This window comes from Leopardus geoffroyi, chromosome D3, assembly GCF_018350155.1.
Source record: "Leopardus geoffroyi isolate Oge1 chromosome D3, O.geoffroyi_Oge1_pat1.0, whole genome shotgun sequence".
Taxonomy (NCBI): domain Eukaryota; kingdom Metazoa; phylum Chordata; class Mammalia; order Carnivora; family Felidae; genus Leopardus; species Leopardus geoffroyi.
This window is the reverse complement of record NC_059339.1, coordinates 13,040,815-13,066,426: the sequence shown is the minus strand read 5'-3', so window position 1 is coordinate 13,066,426 and position 25,612 is coordinate 13,040,815. Positions and strand designations below refer to the sequence as shown.

The window sequence follows — 25,612 nt, the reverse complement described above, 5'->3', positions numbered from 1 at the left end:
GAGCCAAATGAAAGAGGCTTTTCTTCACCATTCGGGACTCTGCATTTGGAAAGTGTTTCAAAGTCAAGTGCTTTGTCCTTCTTGAGGTTTCACACACATGCACACACGTGTCGTTGTTTAAACATGTTGGCATATAAAGGTTTCATTATGGCATTTAGTACATTAGTACGGATTTATTTTTGGCCTGCTGTTCGTTAGTCACAGAATGTAGCTTGGTGAGACTTTCCGTATTGTGGTCAGTGCCACCTTTATATGTTGGCACTTTTAAGGAGGGCTTCGGGTGCATTCAAGTGTGTATCCTGCATCTAGTAATAATATTATTTATAGTGCTTTTGAGCTGCCCCATTATTCTTCACAGTTTACACAGACCATCTCAGTTACTCTTCACCACCACCATATTACTACTTTATTTCATAGCTGAGAAAGAAGCGAGGGTCATGCAGTTAGTCACTGGCGTAGATTGAACTTGAACCTGGACAGTCTGTTCTTAAAGCCCATCTGTGCTCTTAACCGGAATCCATGGAATCAGAGACAAAAGCATCTACTCCTCACAAAGACCTACTAAGTTTTATTTGTGAACGTACTCTCTAAAAGAACTCTATAGAGATAAATTTTCTAAGTTTCATTTAAGCTTTGCAAATGCTTTAAATCATAAATGCTGCTTTTTTTTTTTTTTAAACATCAATCTTTTTACTTTAGCTTGCTTAAATCATTGTTTGTTTTCCCTTTTAGACTCTTAGCACAACCTAACAAACGGTTTAAAATCTGGCAAGAAAAGCAGCCCCAGATGCAGCCACTCCACTTCCTTGACCCATTGCCTCTGTCTCAGCAACCTGGAGACAGTTTGGGAGAAGTCAATGATCCATACACCTTTGAGGATGGCGACATAAAATACATCTTTACGGCAAACAAGAAATGCAAACAAGGGGCAGAGAAAGATTCCCTGAAAAAGAATAAGGTACCATTTAACATAGAGGGTGTCCAGCATGATGTGGGTTTTGATCTCTGTCAGTACAACGTGTGTGGGAAAACTTCTGAGGCAGAATGTTTGAGATAGTCTTGCCTGATTGCTCTGTCCCCATATTCATGCTCTTGGTACTATTGTATTGAACAGCGTATTGTTCCTTTTTATGTCATGGCTCACCTTTGTTTAAGAGTCCGCTGAGCATAAATGAAGCCTCATATTTTCCAGGCTGTAGCTTGTACAGTGCATGCTTCCTCTCATACGCTAATTCTGGTTGGCCTATGCTCCCTGCTCCCTTCTTTTTAATTATTATTCCAAAACACCCAAAATGTGAAGAAAAAATAGGCTGATGACAGTGTCTATTGTTTATTGAGTGCTTGGTATGTCTGCCATACCAAGTGCTTTATATATGTGTCTGAATTAATACCAACACTACCTCCTGGCTTATGTCAGTATTACTTTTACTGGTTCCATTGTCACAAAAACGAGTACTGGGGGTGTGTGCTGTCTTTAGCCTTAAATTTTATAGCATTCCAAAATACTGGGCCATTTAAAGAGGTATTCTTGAGAGTAGAGGAAGTAGGGCAATTAAGAAGCCAGTACCGTTCCGGAAAATGCTTCCAGGATTCCTTTACAGAGAGCTGTCTGGGTCCAGAAAGCTCGAACCGCAATTCAGCATCTACAGTGTTATTAAAGGCAGCTTTTAACACCATGGCAGGACTGTAGTCAAATGCCACCAGTACTGATTAGCCATAAAACCCAGATTGACTCAGAATATGCCATAGGATTGGAGGGAAAGTGTGGGAGTTTTGGGTTCTGTTTAAATTCAGGGAAAAGGACCGATCTTTTATTTCTCTTGGTTGCATAGACCATGGTTTATCATACTTGTGCTCATAACAAGTTCCATTCTCCCCTCTAATTCTTTGTGTTCTCCCTCATATTCCACACTTTGGGTTGGTGTTCATGTGTTTTGTTTGGCTGAATTTATTACACAGTCAGAGGATGGATTTGGTACCAAGGATGTCACTACACCAGGTCATTCCACGCCGGTGCCTGATGGGAAAAATGCCATGTCTATTTTCAGTTCTGCTACTAAAACAGGTGTGTACAATGATTATTTGCCTCACTTGGATTGTTGCTAAAGTAAAATGCAAGGGAGATGCTTCTCAATTTAGAATTATATTTTTACTGTAATACCAATAATTTGATCTCATCTTGAATTTTTCATTGTTTGTTTTTCAGTTATTTTCAAAACTGATAAACATATTTGGAAATAATTGTCTCTAAATTTAACTGAAAACCTAGGGAAAAAATTCACAGGCAGGTCTGCTCGTTGAGACCCATGTCCTCTCCTCGGTCCTCTCTCGGTGAAGTTGTTCATTCTGGGTCTTCGCCTCCTTCCCTGCAGATGTCCGGCAGGACAGTGCTGCTGGCAGAGCCGGCTCCAGTAGCCTTACCCAGGTGACAGATCTGGCACCTTCCCTGCACGACCTAGACAACATCTTTGATAATTCCGATGACGACGAACTTGGGGTGAGTCTGCCATGGCTCCACAAGCAGAAACTTCCCGAAATGGGAGGATGTGTGTCGCTGTTGGAGTTCCTCCTTACTGTTTGGTCTGCTGAATTTGGGGGCCCTGTTTCAGGTTCAGAACCCTCTTCAAAAACGTTGGTATACCTTGAAAGGATTCTAAAAGCGGCTCATGTCGTCTCTAACACGCCTTGGGTTCTGTTTGTTGATGGTTGGTTTTTTTGTTTTTTTATTATTAGTGTTATTCCTGTTGTAAATATTAAAATCTTTCACATTCAGTATATGTGCTGCCGAAGCGAGCACAAAAATCTTCACATTTAGTTTAAAAACATTTTTTTTAAAGACTGAGCGCTTTTTTTTCTTTTAGGTTTTATTTATTTTGAGAGAAACACAAAGCGAGTGGGAAAGGGGCAGAGAGGGAGAGAATCCCCAGCAGGCTCTGTGCTGTCAGCACGGAACCCAACATGGGGCTCGAACTCACAAACCACGAGATCATAACCTGAGCTGAAACCAAGAAGTCTATGCTTAGCTGACTGAGCCACCCAGCTGCTCCTTTCACAGTTAATTTTTAAATCCTTCTAACTATCATGAGACTAGTAGAAGTGTATTATGTAGACCCTTTAGCTCAGATTTTAAAGATAATGCCCATAACGTTTTATTCATCTCATCAGTCAGAAAGTAGTCTACATTTTGAGAGATAGACAAGTATGATGCATACTTTTTAAGGTTATGACACCGTAGTGGGGAAGTAGGATTTACGTACAAAGAAGTTAAATAATACCAGGTATGATGTGGTTAAAGTGACAGATAAAATTTAAAATTCTTGGGTGAACAGCTGAACTGAGTCAGGAAATTTGTGTCCTCATCCTCCTAACCACCTCTGTACTTTTGGGCAAATAGAAGTACCTATAATTTCTGGGGGGCCTAGAAATGAGTAAGATAGGCCCTCTCTTCAGAGAAGTAAGTTTATTTTTCTGTCACTTATGTACTTACCTTCCTTCCCTTCTGCCCTTTTCCCATATATTTGTTAATCACTTGATGATCAGTTCCGTTGTGACATGTACACGAGGTTACAAATATTACCACCCTTATACTTGAGATACTCACCTCAGGAGAAATAGCTTGTAAATAAATGTAAAAATATACTTCAAAAATACACACACACACACACACACACACACACACACACACACGTGCACGTACTTATTACTGAGAGTGTAGTAATTGACTTGCGTCTAAAGATGCTGGGTGTTCAAGTACGAAGTGACAGGCAAACAGTGTTTAAGTTAAGGCTTAAACTTTAAGTAGGAATCAGAATTCTAAAGCCTGTTCTCACTGTAAAATAAAATGTATCTGATTAACTGATATCATACACTATTAGTAATGTAAGTACTTAGAAGATGATATCCTATAATGGCCTCCAAGAATGGATTTGACTTGAGATGTGGAAAGACAGGGTTATTGAGATAGAGGGGAGAGACATCAGTTTGAGCCTGGAATGAGCCTTGATTAAGCAACAAGAACGAACTAGCTTGGGGTTGGGGGGATAAAGAACAGACCATTGGTCTGCTCTCTGACTGGTGGGTAAAGATTGACAGGGTTAAGAAGGTTTTTGACCATCCTTATGGCTTTGGACTTTGAACTCGGCCTGTAATATGTTCCTCTGTGAAGGCTGCTGAGTGTGGACCTGAGCTGGCTTCCATCATCGGTCTCTTACACAGAAAGCAGGGGTACTGTTGGGTAACTTTCATTGGATTAAAACACAAGGACCTAAATTCAGGCAGTGGCTGCATGAAGGAAAAGGACATGACAAGGAGAAAAACATTAGTACGAGAAATGACATGTTTCCTTGTGGTAGATCCGGGCATCGGAGAGCCATTTGGAACGTGACTGTCGCCCTAAAGCCGGGTATTGTCTGGGATTGGTTTTGATGATCCTTAGGGTTTGGTTAGATGCTTCGGTAGTGATGGTGGGGAGGAAATATGAAAAGGAATTAAAGAGAAGTAGAAAGAAGTAAGAAAAGGGAAAAAGCAAGCATTACAGAGCAGCTGGGGACTGTTCACCACCGCCATCCCTAGTGATTACTGTTGGTGTCCGAGCCCCGGCATTTACACTCTCTGTATAAATCACGTATTCCTGTTGGACTAAATGAAGATACATTTACTTTTTTTTTTTAATATAGTTTTAGGAACGTTAATGTGTGATGGAGGGTTGGACATTTTTAATCTAATTTTCATTTCTCCAAAATGTTCATTCACTCTGATTTCTAGCCTGGCATTTAATCAAGAGAATCATTCACCTTAGAACCGTTTTTGCTGATTTGTCTTACTGATAACTGGCATTATGTGGCTGTTGTCCGTGTTTCATCTCAGATGTCTTTGAATTTAATTTCACATTTCAACTCTATGCCATTGAATAAATACACATAAAGGCTTTCTGTTTGTGAGAATCTTTTTTCCTTTGGTCACCAATTCATTTGAGTTCTTAAAGATAATCTTGCCTATTAAAAGACTTAATTTATTTTGAATAACAAAGAAAATTCCTCTGCATATTTCAGTAATTTTATATGATATGGTTATTTTTTATGAAGAAGAATAGTAAATGTGGGAATAGGAGTAGAAGATACATGTTCGTGTGTGTGTGTGTGTGTGTGTGTGTGTGTATGTGCGCGCTTGTGTGTGTGTGCGTGTGTGTGGTGAAAAATGAAAGCATAATACTTTGGGAGGACTTGAGGTCACTTCTTTTAACTGCCTGCTTCCAAACAGAAGGAAAACCAGACTGATAATTAATTACTACTTGGAGGCACCACCCTAATTTAATTATTGTGTCCCTGAAACCACTTCTCTAATCACCTGGGAGGAAGATTTGCTTAAGGTCTGCAAGTTCTGCTTTGCTGGTCCAATCTGCCCTTACAAGATCTGTGCAGAGACTTAGTCACCCTGGTTTTCATTCTTGATAAGCTTGTAGCCTTCTCCTTTGCTTCACTGTCTGCTGGTGTTACCAGAAGTTCGCTTGGTAAATCCTGTGTAAGGAAGCATTTTTCCTTTATTCCAGAATATCAGTAGGCACATGTTAAGAAAGAGTTGACTAATGGGGCGCCTGGGTGGTTCAGTCGGTTGAGCGTCTGACTTCAGCCCAGGTCATGATCCCGCACTTCAGGTGTTCGAGCCCTGCGTCGGGCTCTGTGCTGGCGGCTTGGAGCCTGGACCCTGCTTCGGGTTCTGTGTCTTCCCTGCTGTCTGCCCCTCCCCCACTTGCACTCTGTCTCTCTGTCTCTCAAAAATAAATAAACATTTAAAAAAACCTAAAAACAAAGAAAAAGAAGTAGTTGCGCCTCTACTTGTATACGCGTGTGTTGCCCTGTTTTAATAATAATAATCTTTCCTTAGGCTGCATCACCTGCGCTGCGCTCATCCAAAATGCCTGCAGTTGGGGCAGAAGACCGGCCTCTTGGGAAGGACGGAAGAGCTGCTGTTCCGTACCCACCAAGTAAGAAAAGGAAATTGAGCTTTGCCGTGCTATTTACAACTTACACAGAGTGTTCTCATACTCACTGGTGCCTTATCTGAGACTCCCCTCTCCCTGCCTCTTTGTCTTTTAACGGAATATTAACTGCAAATGAAAACTTGTACAAGTTAGAATTCCTTCAGTGGCAGCAGCTAAGACACCATCTTCGTTTGAATTCCTTTTGCTTTTGTTTTCAAATTAAGAATTAACTTTTGTGGTTTAAAATGTGGAAAAACATGTTTTAGGTTTGTTTCTCTAATAGCCTTTTTCCCAGTAGAATAAATGCTACACAATGATTTTTAGAATGATATTCCGCTATAAGAGTGTAAGATGTTTCAATTTTCGTAAATTTAATTTACACAAGAATGATGAACATTTGTTTTCTATGGTCCTTTTCCTAATTCATACTGAGCTTTTTGTGTTTCCTTTTGAGATCAACTACTTTATTATGTTTGATGACCAGAGGAGGAACTTCTTCCCCCCCCCACCCCTCCCCCAATTATTCTTCACCCTAGGAAACTACATTATTCTACGAGAGAAAAGAAAGTCAGGGTAGCTTATGTGGATACTCTGAAGCAGAAACATAATTCCATTGCAAATCATTCTTTAATACCTTCTCATTAACTTCAGCTGGTAATGAGAACAAATTGAGGGGAAAAACCACTATGTCATAGGGATGAGTCAAAAAGTTTTATGAACCTATAAATGTGTGCTGATTTACTCAAATGTAGAAGTGTGAAGTATACAGAGATTGGATTTTGACAGCTTTAGGAGATCCATAGCTTTTTAAAATATGCAAAGCTTTCTCAAGCATGACATGTATGAAAATGAATAATGGTAGCCAGCCAGTCGCTGTAGTTTTTTTTAATTAAACATTTTTCTTTTTTTATTACTCTGCACTGCAGAATTTTGCAAACATGGAATTCACAGATTAAAAGAAACAATATTAAGATAGATACCTATGGAATAGGTCAGATGAATGAATTTTTTCCCCTGTTTTGAACCAGTTAATCCTCTGCCCTTTTTGACATTAAGTGATAATGTAGTGATGTTAAATGTTAAAATGTCTGATGACTTATCCAAGATTATTGGACTCAAAATATTGCATTCAGAAACCACTCTGCTAGGAAGTGTCATTGCTCAGGAAAGTATATGGTATACTTTCTTCTCTCTCTCATTTTTATTCAGAAAATAATTGTTTCAAAAAGAAGCTACTCAAAATTTTATAATTAAGTACAGGTTATAAAAATTAATTAATTTGCAATATAGCAAAAATATTAGCATTAGGATAATACATCTATATAAGAGTGAATGGGATCTTTTGAAGTGCACGAAGTATGTGTGAGGAAATGTGTGGAAATGGACATATATGCAGTATCTCCTCCCGCAACATGACAGTGAAATAGCATGGCAAGAAGTTCTCATCTTTATTGTACATGGAGGTGGAAGACAGACATATTATAAAATTTAGTGTGTAGAGCAGCACCATCCAATCTAATAGAAATACAGTGTGAATTGAGAGCCACATAGCAATTTTAAATTTTCTAGTAGTTGCATTAAAGAACACAAAAAGAACCATGTAAAATTAATTTAAATAATATGTTTATATAACTTAATGTAACCAAAATAGTGTCATTTTTACATGTAATCAGTATTAAAAATATTGAGGTGTTTTACATTCCCTTTTTGAACTAACTCTCTAGAACCTGGTGTATATTTTATACACACAGCGCATCTCAGTTTGGACAGCACCTGGTTTGCGTGCTCTAGAGCCATATGTGGCAGTGGATACGGTCTTGGATGGAATAGGTCCACAGTTACTCATTTGTATATGTCATAACATAATAATGAAGAGAGCAGCACACAGTAATAACTAGGCTTGGTTTAGCACCAAGTCTGTGTTAAGGTAATGTTATACCAATACATACAATAACACACCTCATCTCTAGTCCATTCTGGTAGCTGTTCCCACTCTTGCTTTAACATTTTTAGAGGGAAAATCCAAGAGGCAGGCCGTGGAGGAGCCTTTCTTTTTGGAGGACCAGAGTGTTTCTCTGGTTTCTGTCGTCTTTCTGTCTCATCCATGTCGAGTGCAGTTTGTTTTTTCATCTCAAACGTTGTTTAGGGTCATATCTTTTCAGAAATTCCTTGTAACTTAACGGCATTTTCATCTTTTTGCAGTCAAAAGAAAATGGGCATGGCGGACTAATTATTACTCACTTCATCACTTATTGAATGTTTCGGTGTTATGTGGCAAAGTGTTGACTTCCATGCATACGTTATGTTATTTAACGTATACCAAAAAAAATAGGAAGGTAGATACGATTACCATTTTGCAGATGAGGAACTTGAAGCTAGAGAGGCTATGAGTCTTCCTTAAGAATATCTGACAATGGGGCTCCTGGCTGGCTCAGTCAGTGGAGTCTGTGACTCTTTTTAAATTTTTTTTTACATTTATTTATTTTCGAGAGAGAGAGAGAGCACAAGTGGGGGGAGAGGCAGAGAGAGAATGAGACACAGAATCCGAAGCAGGCTCCAGGCTCCGAGCTGTCAGCACAGAGCCCGACGCGGGGCTCGAACCCACGAACCGTGAGATCATGACCTGAGCCGAAGTCGGACGCTCGTCTGACTGAGCCACCCAGGTGCCCCTGGAGTGTGTGACTCTTGATCTCAGGGTTGTGAGTTGAGACTCCCATGTTGGGTGTAGAGATTACTTAAAAATAAAATCTTTTTTTATTATTAAAATTTTTTTTTTCAACGTTTATTTATTTTTGAGACAGAGACAGAGCATGAACGGGGGAGGGGCAGAGAGAGAGGGAGACACAGAATCGGAAGCAGGCTCCAGGCTCTGAGCCATCAGCCCAGAGCCTGACGCGGGGCTCGAACTCCCGGACCGCGAGATTGTGACCTGGCTGAAGTCGGACACTTAACCGACTGCACCACCCAGGCTCCCCAAAAATGAAATCTTAAAAAAATACAGATTTGATAATAAGAATGCTGAAGGCCACTTTTTAAAGTGAATCTCTGGCAAGTGGAATCTCATTTTCCATACTTTCTTGTGTGTGTTCTTTTTTTTACTTTTGATAAAAAATGTCACGGTTCCTGAGGTGTTGAAAATTGACATATGCAGCTTTGTTAGGTAGCATCAAAGAATTTGAGGATCCCCAAGTGGGAAACGCCTTTAGTACATTTCTTAGAGAAAATTTAGACACTAATTTAATGAAGTAATTCTTGGTAAAGTTTCATGCATAGCCAGAACACCTGTATGTGAAGGAAAGGCTTTAAGTTCGTTGTCATTTTAACACAAAGAGAATTTGTACAGTTTATTTTCCAGATATTGGTGATTAAGATCTATAGGAGTTTGAAACTTTTGTGAAGCAGACTTAGAGTTTAAAATGTTATACAGAAACATTAATTTTGTTTTAAATTGATCAGTAGTTTGCTCTTTGGCTTGGGAAAAGGAGTAGGGACTAAAAGATAAAAGTGATGGATGTACTTCAAGTGTAACCTAACTCAATGTTAAAGTCTTCAGTCTTGTTTCAAGGAAAACTATTGATCTGGTGGCTGCTACATTTGAAGAGCATGTTTCCTTCTCAGACTCCACTGGTTCTCTGGGATTTTCTGGCTTGGCTTGTATCCCTAGTTCCATGAATTGTCAGATTCCTTAAGGGTAAAATACTGTCCTAGCAAGAAGGTGTCTTGAAGATCTACGGGGGTGCGGGGGGCGGCGTTAGTTTTTCCTCTTTTCTCTCTTTTTTTCTTAATTAGCAGCAGCAGGTACCATGTTGTATAATGAAATCTTACACAGAATCCTATTATAGGAAATAGAAGTGGAAATAAATGATGAGAGTCAAAGTTGGGACCTGAAATCCTGTCTGTTGGCCTCTTCCTTCCCTTGTTTTTTAGAGGAGCACCTAAAGCCTTATTCAGGATTATATAGTTGTTTAACTGGGAAACATGGTAAAGATCATCTGGTACAGAAGTTCTCACCATTCTTCTGCCTCCACATGGCAGAGGCTTCCCCCCCCCCCCGCCCCCGCCCTCCACAAACAGAGGAAAGCCGGCAAGCCTGGTGAGAATCACACATTTAGTCCAGCCAAGTAGGTGAAGGATCGGAGGTCCTGAGGGCGGAGGTGACCTGACCTGACCATAGCAGTGCTGAGCTGTGAGCGCCTGGACTGCGGAAGCGTTCCCAGTGCTGCCGCCATGCAGCTCTGCCTCAGACTCTCTAGCGCGGGGCAGAGCACGATGTAGTTACTCCAGAAGTCCTCTCTTAGTCTGTTCAGTGGTTACCGTTTGCCTCTTCACATGTTGAAGCTACTTGGGCACCTGGGCGGCTCCGTTGGTTAAACGTCCTACTCTTGGTTTCGGCTCAGGTCATGATCTCACAGTTCGTGAGTTCAAGCCCCACGTCAGGCTCTGCCCTTGACAGTGTGGCGCCTGCTTGAGATTCTCTCTCTCTTTTTCTCTCTGCACCTCCCCTGCTTTCTCTGTCTCTCTGTCTCTCTCTCTCTCTCTCTCTCTCTCTCTCTCAATAAATAAATAAACTTAAAAAGTTTTTTAAAAAGTCTTGTAAATGTTGACATTGCTAGAAAGAGCAATGTGATGGGAAATTGGGACATCAGATAGCTTTCCAAAACAGTGATTTAGGGGTGCCTGGGTGGCGCAGTCGGTTAAGCGTCCGACTTCAGCCAGGTCACGATCTCGTGGTCCGTGAGTTCGAGCCCCGCGTCGGGCTCTGGGCTGATGGCTCAGAGCCTGGAGCCTGTTTCCGATTCTGTGTCTCCCTCTCTCTGACCCTCCCCCGTTCATGCTCTGTCTCTCTCTGTCCCAAAAAATAAATAAACGTTGAAAAAAAAAAATTTTTTTTAAAAAAAACAGTGATTTAAATTCATGGCTCCAGGGGCGCCTGGGTGGCGCAGTCGGTTAAGCGTCCGACTTCAGCCAGGTCACGATCTCGCCGTCCGTGAGTTCGAGCCCCGCGTCGGGCTCTGGGCTGATGGCTCAGAGCCTGGAGCCTGTTTCCGATTCTGTGTCTCCCTCTCTCTCTGCCCCTCCCCTGTTCATGCTCTGTCTCTCTCTGTCCCAAAAATAAATAAACGTTGAAAAAAAAAATTTTTTTTAATAAAAAAAAAAAAAAAAAAATTCATGGCTCCAAATTTGTAAATAAATTTGCTGTACAGGACACCCCCTAGTGGCCAAATTTCACAACCACAACTGGCATTGCATTATATTCGCCTCAGCTTTGAAGAGTCAGTCCTTGCCTTAATGAGCCACTGTTCATGATGGTGGCCAACCTCAGGTATATGAAAATGCTTTTTAAAAAAAGGATTGAGAGTCACTGTTCTCTAAGTATTTCTTAAAATATACTTTTTTTTTATCAGTTGATTTTTAATAAATCTTTTGAGTCTAAGTAGGATTATTAAACCTAACTGTGAAGTTTCATTTTAATGTCAATATGGAAAGAGATTGTGGAACCATTTCCCCAAAGAGCAGTGAGTGTGGTGGATTTTTCAAACTAGCTAAGTAATTTTACTACATCTAAACCACCCTTCCAGCTCTAAATTTTTATTTTTTGTAGTATAAGTGCCTGATGGATTTTCCATGTAAAATTTGCTAGATGACATTTTTATATAATTCTGAAATATTTCATACATATTCGTAAGCAGAGCTAGAACTTTTAATAAAGTTATTCCGTCAGATTTCTTTCAGCTTCTCCTTATGCTTTTCAGGCAATCATTTGTTAGAAGAAAAATGTATGTTATGTAGACTTTGTCCACTTAATTAACGTGAAATCAAATCATAAAGCATCAGGGGGATAGTGGTAAAGTTCCAGAAAGGACAGTTTTCTGGTGATGACCTTATTCTTAGAAACTTCCATTATTAATATTCTATGGTGTAACTGATACAACCATTCAATTAGCATTATTTCTGATGCAAGTAGGGTGCCTGCCTATGAACTGGGATGTTTTAGAAGTCCTGCCTGTTAAAATATTACTGTTTTTTCTTTTCTCTCCCTCTCTCTCTCTCTCTCTCTCTCTCTTTATCCCTCCCTCCCTTCCTTCCTTAGCAGTTGCAGACTTGCAAAGGATGTTTCCCACCCCTCCTTCTTTGGAACAGCACCCTGCATTTTCTCCTGTGATGAATTATAAAGATGGAATCAGTTCAGAGACAGTGACAGCATTAGGCATGATGGAGAGCCCTATGGTCAGTATGGTTTCAACACAGCTCACTGAATTCAAAATGGAAGTAGAAGATGGATTAGGAAGTCCCAAGCCAGAGGAAGTAAAGGTAATTGCGAGTATATTAATCTTACCAGGGCAGGGCAGGGCAGGGCAGTTTTTAAGCAGATTCATATGCATCTTCAAGATAGTTTTATCTATATGCCATACATACCTAAGTTCCTAGGAATCCTCGCAGTGGATCGTGAGGTACATTGTTTTGTATATAAATTATAGTGTCTTGATCAACTTATAATTTTGGCATTAGCATGTTCTGCTGACGAAATGAGAGAAATGCTGAATTCCAGTGATTGTTGTTGCTGTTGTGGTGTCCTGAGTCGTTCACCGACATTATCACTGGCCCCCTCTTGTTGTCACAGGACTTTTCATACGTGCACAAAGTTCCAACTTTTCAACCTTTCGTGGGTTCCTCCATGTTTGCTCCACTGAAGATGTTGCCGAGCCAGTGCCTGCTACCTCTGAAGATACCTGATGCCTGTCTGTTTCGGCCTTCGTGGGCGGTGCCTCCTAAAATTGAACAGCTGCCCATGCCGCCTGCAGCCATTTTCAGTAGAGACGGTTACAAGTACGTGCCGGGATCTGCATCGAGCTACTGGCCATGTGAATGGGTTTTGAGCTTAACTAAATATTTATCTACAATGATGACATCACATACCATTTAAAACTTTCCTTTCTTGGCCATTCGTGTTTTTGCGCACATTATTTTGTATCGAAAGTGTACATGTCTTCTGAACTAAATTTCACGTACACAGATAAATTAAGGTTATTTGTATAGAGAACCACGGTGTTCGTGCTCATTCCATGTCAAATCACTGTCTACCACGAATCAAACACTAGATTGGAGCTTAGGATATATTACTTACTTAAAAATACTACCATTTTGGGGGTAGTATTGGTAAGTACTTGGTTTGTGACTTGATGACTCCAAGTGTGTTTACTGAAGGCACTTTAAAGTGAAGTGATAACATGGAGACTTTCTCTGATGCTGACCCCACGTCATAAGAAAGCAGCAACAGAGGTCGTAGGAGGAGAGGAAGGAAGAGGCTGGGTTTACGGTAGCTTGGGCACTTTTCACTCTGTCAAAAAACAGTACTTACATCAACAACGCAGAGTCCGTTTCCCCTATGATTCATAATTTCTTAATAAAATACATGCTATAAAATAGAAGGCCACAAACTCAAATTTCTGTCAGGACCAGGCAAGCAATGTACAGACAACATGGACTGGGGAAAGCAAACGACTTGACAGCACCAATGGTCAGTGTCCCCCAGCGGGATGGCAGGGACGGGCAGGGTCCGTGATGGGCCCGCTGAGAGAAGGCCTCTTTGGAAGTGACTGTTTGCTGTGCGGTGACAGCACATAGTTCACACAAGGATGTGGGAGCCTGGAGATCTGCATGTTTATATACATTTCCTTTTTACAAACGTTGCTAATTAGTCCAGAGTTACATTTTAGGAACCAGTAAGACAAGAAGACAAATTCCAGATCCAGTCTGTGGGCTCCATTTGTGACATCAGATAAAACCATCTTGATGAAACCAACGTTAGTGTCCCAAACGGGCTTTATGCTCACGTGTGCGAAGTCAGCAGGGGATTGAAAAACCGCGACGCAGGTGTGGGATAAAAGAACCCAGACTTGGGAAGGTACCGCTGTGCTGACATAGGACTCCATTCCTGCTCCTCCCTTTTTTGTTTCCTCCTGTCTGTGACCTTAAATGACCATCTGATCGGAGTCTCCCCTTCTTTAAAATGGTATAATCCCGCCCTCCTTCCCACACAAGATTTTCGAAAGGCTCCGGCAACTAATGGTTGGGGAAGTATTGTGGCAATGACGACTCACCAGCAGTGTGAAAGAGTGTGCTCAAAAGGCCCCTGGTGGTGACTCCCCTGGCTGGTCTCCTGCTGCCGTGCTCCGGCTGGACTCGGTCTTATTTAAATAGGGCCTGGTGCAGTACAGTGGGGCCCACTGGCCCGTACACGTTGCCATGCCCTTCTCAGCAGTGCAGCAGCTCCAGGGACCCGGTGGACAGTTTAATCTCCTACACACAGAGGCTCCTCACAAATGTGAAACGCAACCCGTTGCTGTATGGTTGGTTAAAAAATAAGGGATTTAGATCACTGCTTATTCTGTTCAGTCTGCCAGTAGCCATCCCAAAGATCCTTGGTATCCTTAGCTGGCACTGTTAGGAACTTCGTTCGATGAAGTATCGGCACACCTTCCGGAATGGCCGCCCCTGCCCCGGTGTTGTAGCTGTATGCCTCTTGAAATGTGGCCAGTTGAGACCAAGACTGAACTTTTGGTTTTATCTAAGTTCACTTAAACTTTAGCACGTCGGGCTAGCGGCAGCCATATTGGCCAGCAAAGTTCTAGACTGTGTGAATTCCTTCTGCTGGGGCCTCCCTCACCCTGGCCACCCCTTTGCCACACTCAGCACGCTGGTGCTTCCTTGCTTGACGCCTGTCTTACTGGCTGTGAGCTGACTTTTCTTCTGCCTTTTTACTGTTGAATACCTGGCATCTAGCATAGTGTTGGTCCTCAACTCATTTTTATCGAATGGGGAAAAATCAGGTTACTGTGCAAGCTAAACCATTCTTACTATCTAGGGAGCAATTCCATTATTTGGGTTTTCCGTTAGGAGCCATAGTTCCTTTTCTGATCTGAACTGCATAGTAATTCATAGGGTTTTGTCAAACAGGAAAATGTGAAAGGAGTCCAATTAGGGTAAAGATCTTTATTACGCACTTATTATTTTGGTCTCTGAGATAGCAGTGATTGCTAATCAAGGTTTCTGGGTCATTTTTTATCTGTTCTCAGAGATACCACTGTGCCTCAGATTTACAATTTCCTTATAGTGCTTGATGTAGATTTTTTTAGGCTGGTAGTTGAGGCATAGCTAATTAAAAATCACAAGAATTTATTTGAAGAGCCATTGCTTTGTGACATTCTTCTTTCAAATTGTAAGTGAATGAATATGTGGTTTATTGGAAGAACATTAGTTTAAGCTCAGTATTAATAGATTTCAAAAGAAATTAATAAGTATCAAATGAAATCTGTGTTCTTTTGATACCTTCTAATTGCACAGAATGGTCTCGTGCTGTTTTACATGTACATCTAAGAGTGTATATCAGAAAACTTTTTTGCAATAAAAAAACAGCAGAACATTGCAGGCACTGTCTTGTGCTCTATGTGGCTATTCCAAGAAGAAGTCATTGCTTATGGAAAAATAGGTAACACAGTGCTATCAGTCTCTGGGAACTGAAACAAATTGTGCTACCAGTAACGCATAGCATATTGAAAAATTAAAAATGAACTAAAATTGCCTACCACTCCACAGGAATCTAGAAGTGTGGAAGCTTCAATATAGGATGTGTGCTTGTAACTCATCTAATGAGTACTAAGGCCTCCTAGCTACACACGTGATATTTGTATTAATTGTAGTGTAGCACTGGCCAGTGGCTTTCCTACAACTGGATTCCCTCATGGTGACTCATTATTCTAAAAACACAGGCCTAGGGGCGCCTGGGTGGCGCAGTCGGTTAAGCGTCCGACTTCAGCCAGGTCACGATCTCGCGGTCCGTGAGTTCGAGCCCCGCGTCGGGCTCTGGGCTGATGGCTCAGAGCCTGGAGCCTGTTTCCGATTCTGTGTCTCCCTCTCTCTCTGCCCCTCCCCCATTCATGCTCTGTCTCTCTCTGTCCCAAAAATAAATAAACGTTGAAAAAAAAAAAAAAATTTAAAAACACAGGCCTAGATAGGCCTGTATTTTGAAAATAGAAGAATAGTACATTTTCATGTGTGTCTGACTTAGAATCATATATGGATCATCGCCTTAGAGAGCAAGTACGATGGCAGACTTTCGATTTCAATAAATGACAAAAATGTAATTGCCAGTTAGATCCAGATTTTATCCTATGGCCTTCTAGCTGATTTAGCATCTGAACTCATGTGTTACAGTTTCACGTAGTAGTTATGGTTTTTCAAAACTACCTTGACCAGACTCAGCACCACGTTTTCTTCTAAAATCAGTGAAGTTCCTTTGAAAGATTAACATGAAGATTGCGCAGATGTGGAATAAGCAGAAGGAAGATGCTGTGGTGTATTGCTCTTCATGCCTTGCTGCTTGCTTTCCCATCCACTTCACTGGCTTTTTTGAGTGCTTTTATTTTTTTTAAGAAACACTGGAATATACCCAGGGATGGCATGCGTGAAGGCTGCGGTGTGCGGGCGGGCGGGCGGGGTGACCGTGAGAACCCTGGCAGTCTGTGACGAGCGCGCGTTCTCACTCGGCATTCTCTGTTGCAGCAACGTGCCTAGTGTCGGGAGCCTAGCAGACCCAGACTACCTGAATACGCCCCAGATGAACACGCCGGTGACGTTGAACAGCGCTGCCCCAGCCAGCAACAGCGGGGCAGGAGTTTTGCCATCTCCAGCAACCCCTCGCTTCTCTGTCCCCACACCACGAACCCCCAGGACCCCAAGAACTCCCAGAGGAGGGGGCACTGCCAGTGGTCAGGGGTCGGTTAAATATGACAGCACCGATCAGGGCTCACCTGCCTCTACTCCCTCTACCACGCGGCCCCTTAACTCTGTGGAGCCTGCCACCATGCAGCCGATTCCCGAAGCCCACAGTCTCTACGTCACCCTGATCCTCTCAGATTCCGTGATGAATATTTTTAAAGACAGAAACTTTGACAGCTGTTGCATCTGTGCCTGCAACATGAACATCAAAGGGGCAGATGTTGGGCTTTACATCCCCGATTCTTCCAACGAGGACCAGTATCGCTGTACCTGTGGGTTTAGTGCGATTATGAATCGCAAACTTGGCTACAATTCGGGACTCTTCCTGGAAGATGAGTTGGATATCTTTGGGAAGAATTCTGATATTGGTCAGGCCGCGGAGAGGCGCTTAATGATGTGTCAGACTACCTTCCTTCCTCAGGTGGAGGGAGCCAGAAAGTCCCAGGAGCCACCTATAAGCCTCCTCCTCCTCCTCCAGAATCAGCATACACAACCTTTTGCTTCACTGAGTTTCTTGGACTACATTTCCTCCAACAGTCGCCAGACTCTTCCCTGTGTGAGCTGGAGTTACGACCGGGTGCAGGCAGATAATAATGATTATTGGACGGAATGCTTTAATGCCTTGGAGCAGGGCCGACAGTATGTGGACAATCCCACGGGTGGAAAAGTAGACGAAGCGCTGGTGAGAAGTGCCACTGTGCACTCTTGGCCTCACAGCAATGGTAGGTTTTCCAGAATGCACACTTACTTTGCAGATTTTCTTCATATGGTGGTAAATTATAAGCTTTCTTTGTTATAGGACAAATCTCAAATTTCACTTCTTCAGAAGAACTAAAGTGAGAGCCCTGTTGATAATTATCCCAAATTTAAGGACTGGAGAAATGTTTCATATGGAAACACCTTTTGAGCAGAGGAATTATTTTTTGAAAACTTCTATCGTGTTAATTCCTATGGGCCATTGGTACTGGAAACCGGTGGCTGCTAAGTGTCAGAGTTGTCGAGACTATACGGGATACTAGTTTGCACACCCTTTCATGTTTACATCCACCCATTCCTCTAGACCGGTTTTCCATGGTCCTTCCTCCATGAAGCCTTCTGCCCATTTACAGAGCACTTTTTCCTTCCTCTGGTTTTCCAGTGCTTTGTATCTTACAACACTGATCACGGTTTACTTTGCGTTGTGGTTCCCGAGGCATGTCACTGGCTCTTCTGTTGTTAAAAGCTCCAGTTGACAAATATCTGTGACGATGAGCTCGAAGTGGGCCACGGAACTTGCCATTCGCTTCCTTTATTCATTCGCTATTCCGTGATGCATCCTGGGGGATAAAATGACCGAAAGAGACAAGGTACCTCTCGGAGGGACTTTCTGATCTGTTCTGGAAGATGTACGTTAATCAAATAATTACACGAATTAGCATGTTATTAGAAACCATTATAAGCGATGAAAGCATGGGATAAGGAGAGCATCCCTAGACTGGGGTCAGGGAAGACCTCCTTGAAGAAGTACTAACGTTAGAGATCTCAGTACTGATTAATTGGATAAAGAGAGTGGAGAGCAAGGAATTGTGTCCCAGGTAGAAGGAGCAAGAGTGAAGGCCCAGAATTATGTAGAGCTTGGGGCTTTCAGAAAACTGAAGCCAGCTTCCAGTTGGCTAGATTTACAAGAACCTTTTGAGACCTGCTGGGGCTGGGGGCTTTATCCCAAGAGCCCTAACAGGTCATTGATGGGTTTATGAAGAGGCATTGCCATCAGATTTGTGCAGTTAAGAAACAGATACTCTCAGGGGTGCCTGGGTGGCTCAGTTGGTTAAGCACCTGACTTTGGCTCAGGTCACGATCTCATGGTTCACGAGTTCGAGCCCTGCGTTGGGCTCTGTGCTGACAGCCTGGAGCCTGCTTCAGATTCTGTTTCCGTCTCTCTCTGCCCTTCCCCTGCTCACGTGTTCCCTCACCCTCTCCCTTCCTCCCTCCCTCCCCTCCCTCCCTCTCTCTCTCTCTCTCTCTCTCTCTCAAAAATAATAATAATAATTTTAAAATAAAACAGAGAAACAAATACTCTGACTTCGGTGCAGGCTGTGGATTTGGAAATGACAGGAACGGTGGAGAGACTACAGGTTTAATGTAGTGGCTCAAATAAATCATAGCTTGGTTTCGTGTCTTAGCAAAGGAGATGGAAGAGAAGTGGAAGCATTCAAAAGACGTTGAGGAAGCGGTAGGACTGCAGGGTTTGGTAGTGGGTTGGATTTGGGGGCTTGGAGAGAAGGGGATGTTCAGGAAGACACGCGGATTTGTGATGCATATACCTGGACCCATAGTGAGCTCGTTCAAAGCTAGGTGTGCTGGAGGAAGACCCTGTCTGGGGAGAAAGCCCCTAAATTGAGTTTTGGTGATTTTAAAGATCCCTTCTGAGATACCCAGCTAGAGGTTTCAAGTAGACACTTGGGATTTGACAGGCCTGCAGCTCAGGGGGAAGGGAGTGGTTGGCTTGTAGATCGGAACTCAAGTCAGGAGCACTGAGGAGGAGGGAAGCTCACTGAGGAGGCGGACAAAACGAGAACCGCAGAGGGTTTGGGACAGAGCTTTACTGAATTCTTTGGTGTAACTGAGTTCAAGAAAGAGTAGAGTGGTCAGTAAGCATTAAAGCACAGCTGAGCTTTTAAGATGAGGATTGAACCTGTCTTTTGGCCACGGTGAGGGCTGCCTCTGGAGAGAGGCGGGAGCGGCCAGGCCCGAGAGGTCGGTTACGTGAACGGAACATGGACCCTGTCCTGAGCAGCTCTGAGCCTTGGAGGAGAGAAGGCTGTATAATCTTCTTAAATATAGTTTGAAATCTGGAAAAGAACTATGGCTCGAGGATAGAGCTCAGCGGAGTAGGGGTGATAGGCATTTTCGGAGTAGCCAAGCAAGGAGGCTTCTTGGTAGGTGGAGGCTCCTAAGGAAGTATTCAAGGGTGACACTCACTTCTGTAACTGCTCAGGTTTGAGCACAGTGCCTTACACTTAGCAGGCCTTTAATTAATGTCTGTGGGATGAATTTATGAATTAAAGAAAGTACAGTCTTTCCCCTACAGAAATGTGGGTGATTATCTTGGGTGGTTCCTTTTACTAGACAGTAGCCTTCAGACAGAAAAGCATTCTGTGGGTGGATCAGTACTGTCATCTTTGGATATGAAAAATAGCAGATTTTGTTGCAGGGGAGGTGTGGGCTTCAAAGTCAGAAGCTGGAAAGTACCCGACAGCTGATGGAAGTGAACGGTGCGGTGCGGGAGCCGGGTCTGCAGACAGCAGCGCCCTCGATTGTCTCGCACGGCACACTTTCTGTTCCGTGTGCACAGGAATAGCCCCACGGAAGTGCGTCTGCTTTTATTTTTCTCTAACGTGTGGTTCTCTTGGTCTGTCATTTTCCAACTTTTGATAGAGCCGTGGGTACAAGAAGTACTTTTTTCTTTACTATAAGGAAAAAAGGCAGCACAGGCTCGAAGATGAAGGCGATGGCCATTGCTCCGTTGTCAGGCAAGCAGCAGAGCCCAGTGAGGAGAGAGCGAGCAGAGCCGGGGGGAGGGGGCGGCTGTCCGACCGCTCCGGCAGGGCTGTCAGTGCAGGAACGTGGCTCCGAGCCCACACCCGCCGGGCCTCCCGGCTCTTTTGGGAGGTGTTGGAAATTTAGGTTTGCCACTTGTGTTTGATTTAGGAGATACACCTCAAAATGTCTTAAGCACCCTGTGTTTCAGATTTAGTGGGTAGGTAAATCTTAGATTTCCAACCGTGTCCCTTTCCTAGTCAGCTAGAAAAGGAAGAGTAAGGGAAGGTCTTTAGGTATGCAGCCGTGTGGGTTCATAGCTGGTCACCTCAAACTTGATGAGCTCTTTCATCGGATCTTTCTGAGAATTTGATGAGCGTGATGGACCTTCCTCCCTGAGAAAGAGTACGCATTTGTACACGCGTGCAGGGTTTTGCATAGAGTTTGAGAGGTTTCTCAGATTCTCTGTTAAGAGCCCCTCCTCCTAGTAGGAAGAATGTTTGTTCTGAAGCCCTGAGTGCCACCCTCCTCTGGTGGATGGCCTCTCGTCCTGGCGTTGCCTTCGCCATGGTGCCCTGTGCCTCTGCCTGCGTGCAAGGTCGCCGTTCTCTTTCGTGCACTCAGAGTTTTGTGAAAATGTTTTACAGTAGGAGCGTTTTTAACAGTTTTTTAAAAGCTTCTGTGTAGGTTTTTCCCCCCACTTAACACATCCAGAACATTGGTGTTTGTAAATAAAAGTAATACGATAATTAAGAAACTTTTACAGGGTTTCTTATGTAACCTTGGAAACAGGTTCATACGATTTGAAAGAGCAGGTCTACCCATCTTTTTACTTCAAAGCAGTTCTACAGTTAACCTCTTGAATATAGAGTAACGTACTTCTCCTTTTATTATTTCCAATAATAAATTATAAATTACTTTATCATAATAAAATACCTTTACTGTTGCCAGGTAAGTCTAGCATTTTAGAATCTAGTAAAAATAGAACGTGCCACCAGCGTTATCTTTGTCATGGGCCGTAACTCTGGTCCAGAATCAGGGCAGGAAAGAGGACAGTGTCGATCCCCCCCTTACGATTTCTGTTCCTTTCCGTGTCCCTTCTCTTCCAGTGCTGGACATCAGTATGCTCTCCTCCCAAGATGTGGTCCGTATGCTGTTGTCTCTGCAGCCCTTTCTCCAAGACGCCATCCAGAAGAAGCGCACGGGCAGGACCTGGGAGAACATCCAGCATGTGCAGGGACCGCTAACCTGGCAGCAGTTCCACAAGATGGCAGGACGGGGGACCTACGGTAGAACCTCTTCCCTCTTTCAGTTCCTTCATAGGTCGTTGCCGTAGAAACCAGCTTTAGTCACTGCCAAGTCCTCGCCTCACTGACAAAACGGCATCTTTTTTTTCACGCCTGTTAAGCTTTATAATCTCTTTTCTTTCCTAAAGTCAGTTTGGAGTTACGTTTTCTTAGCATCCTTGGCAGAAGCAAGGTCAATGAGGAAAATGATCCTTAAGTAGAGTATCCATTAGATTTTCCTCATCTTCCTGATCCTCATTGTATTTTCATCTGGATGAACTTCTGAATTAGTTCTGTCAACTTCTTCAGAGCTGGGATTATCATGCTTAAAGGAAACGATGTAGTGCTGCTTGGAAAACTAACTTTAACTTGTTCTAGTCTGCCCTCTGATCTTCTCGAACCTCTGTAAGCATGTTCTGACTCATTTAAGTAAGGTCCTTCATCAGGAGCCATATAATTAGAGGATTTGAAGAGTACTGTTGAGAGTTACGCTGCGAACCTGCAAGGAAACTTCTGATGCCAGAACTAATACTAACGCAGCGGGGACCTTCTAAGGTGTCCCGGTTGTGGGAAGCACCCTCCTGAACTGCACTGTCGTTACAGGTTCCGAAGAATCTCCTGAGCCGTTGCCCATCCCCACCCTGCTGGTAGGCTATGACAAGGACTTCCTCACCATCTCGCCGTTCTCCTTGCCATTTTGGGAGAGGCTGCTGTTGGACCCATATGGGGGCCACCGGGATGTTGCCTATATTGTGGTGTGTCCAGAAAACGAGGCCTTGCTCGAAGGAGCCAAAACTTTCTTCAGGGACTTGAGCGCTGTATATGAGGTGAGAACGACCCGAAAATCGCTTTTGGGACATGAGTCCTCAGATTGTTTCTAGCTGTGGCTGAGTTTTAAAGAGCAAGTATCTTCAAAGGAGATCTCAAAGGAAATTTGCAGATAGTTGGAGGATGGAGGAGAGAATTAAGTTGGCAAGTTTTCCCGGAAGTAAATTGCTTTTCCCATCTTTGCTTTACATTTTGTTAGATTTAGGAGACTTTGCTCTACTGGCCTTACCACACCATGTACAATTCTGTCAGCTGTTTTTTCCTGATTTATGTGCTTGAGTTCAAGAGTGTTGCTTACCAGGGGCGGGTGTTCTGGCTGTTCAGAAGATGGCCTTTACAAAAAGAAAGCACATCTCTTTGTGGGCAGGGTGGGGGTGGGGGGGGGGGTGGGGGGTGTTCCTGAAAACAGTATGAAAATGTTTAGCTTGAAGATTTCTGTGTCAAAAGACAAGTTTAATGAATCATGTCCCTGTTGTGTGTTATGTATTTAAACACTACGTTCATCTTAATAAAATTTTGATACAGGTTAATAATAACCATAATAATTTAAAAGCCAGGTAGATAATTTGGTATATTTATTACATGAAATACTATTGCTTTTGAAAAATTAAGATCATGTGTATCTTGAAGAGTAAGTTCCACCTTTTTTCAGCCAGAGTATACGTACACTAAATTCTTTGTACCTTATACTTCTAATATCTTTATTTTTGGCAAGATTAAATGAAATTAGTATTTTTGAAGAGCTGTGACAAGCATAGTATAAACATTACAAGGGTGTTTGTTAAATATGATGCCAAGTTGAATTTCAAAAATATGTCATAACAGAACATTCGCTATTTAGAAATGGATGGGTGCACATGAAATAGTGAGCTTATGTCTTGCTACAAAGAAGTGAGGAGATGGTAACATCGGAGGTGATGGCATCAGTTAAGCCCCTGGAGGAAACCCTCAGATCTAGTAATTTCTACACAGTGCCTGGTCCGTGGATGTGTAATAATATTAAATAATAAGGACCGTAACACAGAAAACTTGTGTAAGCAATTTTTTTTTAAAGCATGGCCCTTCTCTTGAACGAAGCCTTCAACAGAAGTTACAAAACATAAAAGGATCGAGGGATCTTTTTAGATCCTAATGACTTTATTAGGACTGCTCGTTTGGTCATAGTGTGTCCCTGGTTACAAGGGTGTATGCCTGAGGATTTTGTAGGGCCTGAGTTAGGCCTTCAGTTATCAGCTGTAATAAGGGATGATATGGGCTCTCCTGTTGTTGAATAGATAGTTAAGTAGCTTACTTTTCGCAGGTGTGTTGTATTAATTCTTGGCTGCAAGTGTCCATTTAATGTGCTAGAGATTAACAACAGAATCTCCTTGTGCTTAAAACAACTATTTACTTTTAAAAAGTGATCAGCATATCCCCTGCTTCAGTGGCCTCTGCTCTTGGTGATCTCCAAATGTCTGTAACAGTGTAACAGATGGCCCATAAAATTTTAATGTTATCTTATGGGAAAACATTATGAGTCGGGATTACTTAAGAGGTTTTAGCGGACATATGTCTCAGTCAGCCTTAGTAGGCAGGAATCTGGTTAATTCTTTATTTGACCATTAGCAATCAGGTAGTACTCAGCGACCTTCCCTTGTGTGGCAGGAACTGGCTGGGTGAAGAAACATTTATTTTTCTTAAGAGCGGCCCAGTCCAGGTTTTGGAGAGGCAGATAGGAGTTTCAGCACACATTCTAACGAGCAAAAAGGACCAGCTCAGAACGTGGGTTTGGGTGCTTGTGTTAATGGGAAAAGAAAATGCGAGGTACTTCTGCGTGTGTGGTAGAGAATGTCGTCCCCCCCCCCCCCCCCAGCACAGGCGTGGTTCCTGTTGTAAGTAACGGTCTTGTTTGTGGTGTAGATGTGTCGGCTTGGGCAGCACAAGCCCATCTGCAAAGTGCTACGAGATGGGATCATGCGCGTGGGGAAGACTGTGGCACAGAAGCTGACGGATGAGCTTGTGAGCGAGTGGTTTAACCAGCCGTGGAGCAGCGAGGAGAATGACAATCATTCCAGACTCAAACTTTATGCGCAAGTTTGCCGCCATCACCTAGGTAAATGGGAATTTGTTTGGCAAAATAGAATCTGAGAAGTAGAATAGCAGATTGCCACCCTTTGGGAAGCAGCGTTCTGCTGCTTTTATCTCAGGTAATGTTGGTGTTCCATTACCGTATTTGTTTAGGTCTAATTCCTGCGTTCTGGGTCGTTAAATGCTCATTTTTACGTGCACAACATTCTTTAAAAGCAATTTAAAGTTGCCTAAAGAAGTCATATCTAATTTACTCCACATGTTGAAAACTTAGCGGCAGGACTTGGTATTAACTGCTTAAGTTAAACCCGCACTCCCAAGAGAGTCTCGGAAGCTTCTAAAGCCCGCTGCGCATAGGAGCGTGGTATACGCCGTGATGGCTCCGGAAGAGACCCCGGCCTCGCGGCTTGCGGTGAAGGCAGACAGATTCAGTCCGAAAGGTTAATTTTCTCTTTGTTTTCAAATAAGCCTCTTCACCAGAACTGTCACACGTAGCCCCGTGTTCAGCTCCACGTTTGCAGAGTGTATAAGCCTATGCTCCAGCGTGGAGATAGCATCTTGGGTGTCATAGTCAGAGCGTCACAGCCTGAAAACGTAATTTTCTGAAACCGTGACCATTCTACTTGCTGATTGGGTCTGACGCTGCGGAGTGTCGCTGACGTCCCCTCTCTGCGTGTCCTCTTTCAGCACCTTATCTAGCCACTCTGCAGCTCGATGGCAGCCTGCTGATACCACCTAAGTACCAGTCCCCACCAGCAGCAGCACAGGGACAAGCTACCCCCGGGAACGCTGGGCCTCTAGCTTCAAATTCAGGATCGGCAGCGCCCTCAGCCGGCAGTGCGTTCAACCCCACCTCCAGCAGCAGTTCCGGGAACCCCGCGGCAGGCAGCTCGGCCTCCGGGTCCTCTGTGCCGCCGGTCTCCGCCCCCGCCCCCGCCCCCGTCGTTAACCAGATCAGCACTACCTCTTCTTCAGGATTCAGTGCTAGCGTCGGAGGGCAGAACCCCGGCAGCGGGGCCGGGTCTGCAGACAGAACGCAAGGCAGCGCAGGCTGTGGCGGAGACCCGGAGCCCGGGCAGAGCTCCTCTCAGCCCTCACAGGATGGACAAGAAAGGTACGCTGCCCGCCGGTGGATGGTGTGTGGCTTCGGCTT

The 25,612-nt window shown here is 43.3% G+C and overlaps 1 protein-coding gene across 3 annotated transcripts in view; it reads left to right on the top strand.

Annotated features, from left to right (window-relative positions):
* Window positions 1-25,612, top strand: part of MED13L (mediator complex subunit 13L) — a 306,791-nt gene that overhangs the window by 259,751 nt on the left and 21,428 nt on the right. For 2 of the 3 annotated variants that reach the window (XM_045456869.1, XM_045456872.1), the window contains 11 exons: window positions 733-958; window positions 1,960-2,065; window positions 2,373-2,497; window positions 5,884-5,983; window positions 12,072-12,292; window positions 12,603-12,808; window positions 16,544-17,481; window positions 21,388-21,567; window positions 22,168-22,391; window positions 24,292-24,484; window positions 25,147-25,573. In XM_045456869.1, coding sequence (XP_045312825.1) covers window positions 733-958; window positions 1,960-2,065; window positions 2,373-2,497; window positions 5,884-5,983; window positions 12,072-12,292; window positions 12,603-12,808; window positions 16,544-17,481; window positions 21,388-21,567; window positions 22,168-22,391; window positions 24,292-24,484; window positions 25,147-25,573 — 2,946 coding nt within the window. The remainder of the gene's footprint in view (window positions 1-732; window positions 959-1,959; window positions 2,066-2,372; window positions 2,498-5,883; window positions 5,984-12,071; window positions 12,293-12,602; window positions 12,809-16,543; window positions 17,482-21,387; window positions 21,568-22,167; window positions 22,392-24,291; window positions 24,485-25,146; window positions 25,574-25,612) is intronic. The other variant, XM_045456871.1, reaches the window with a different exon arrangement.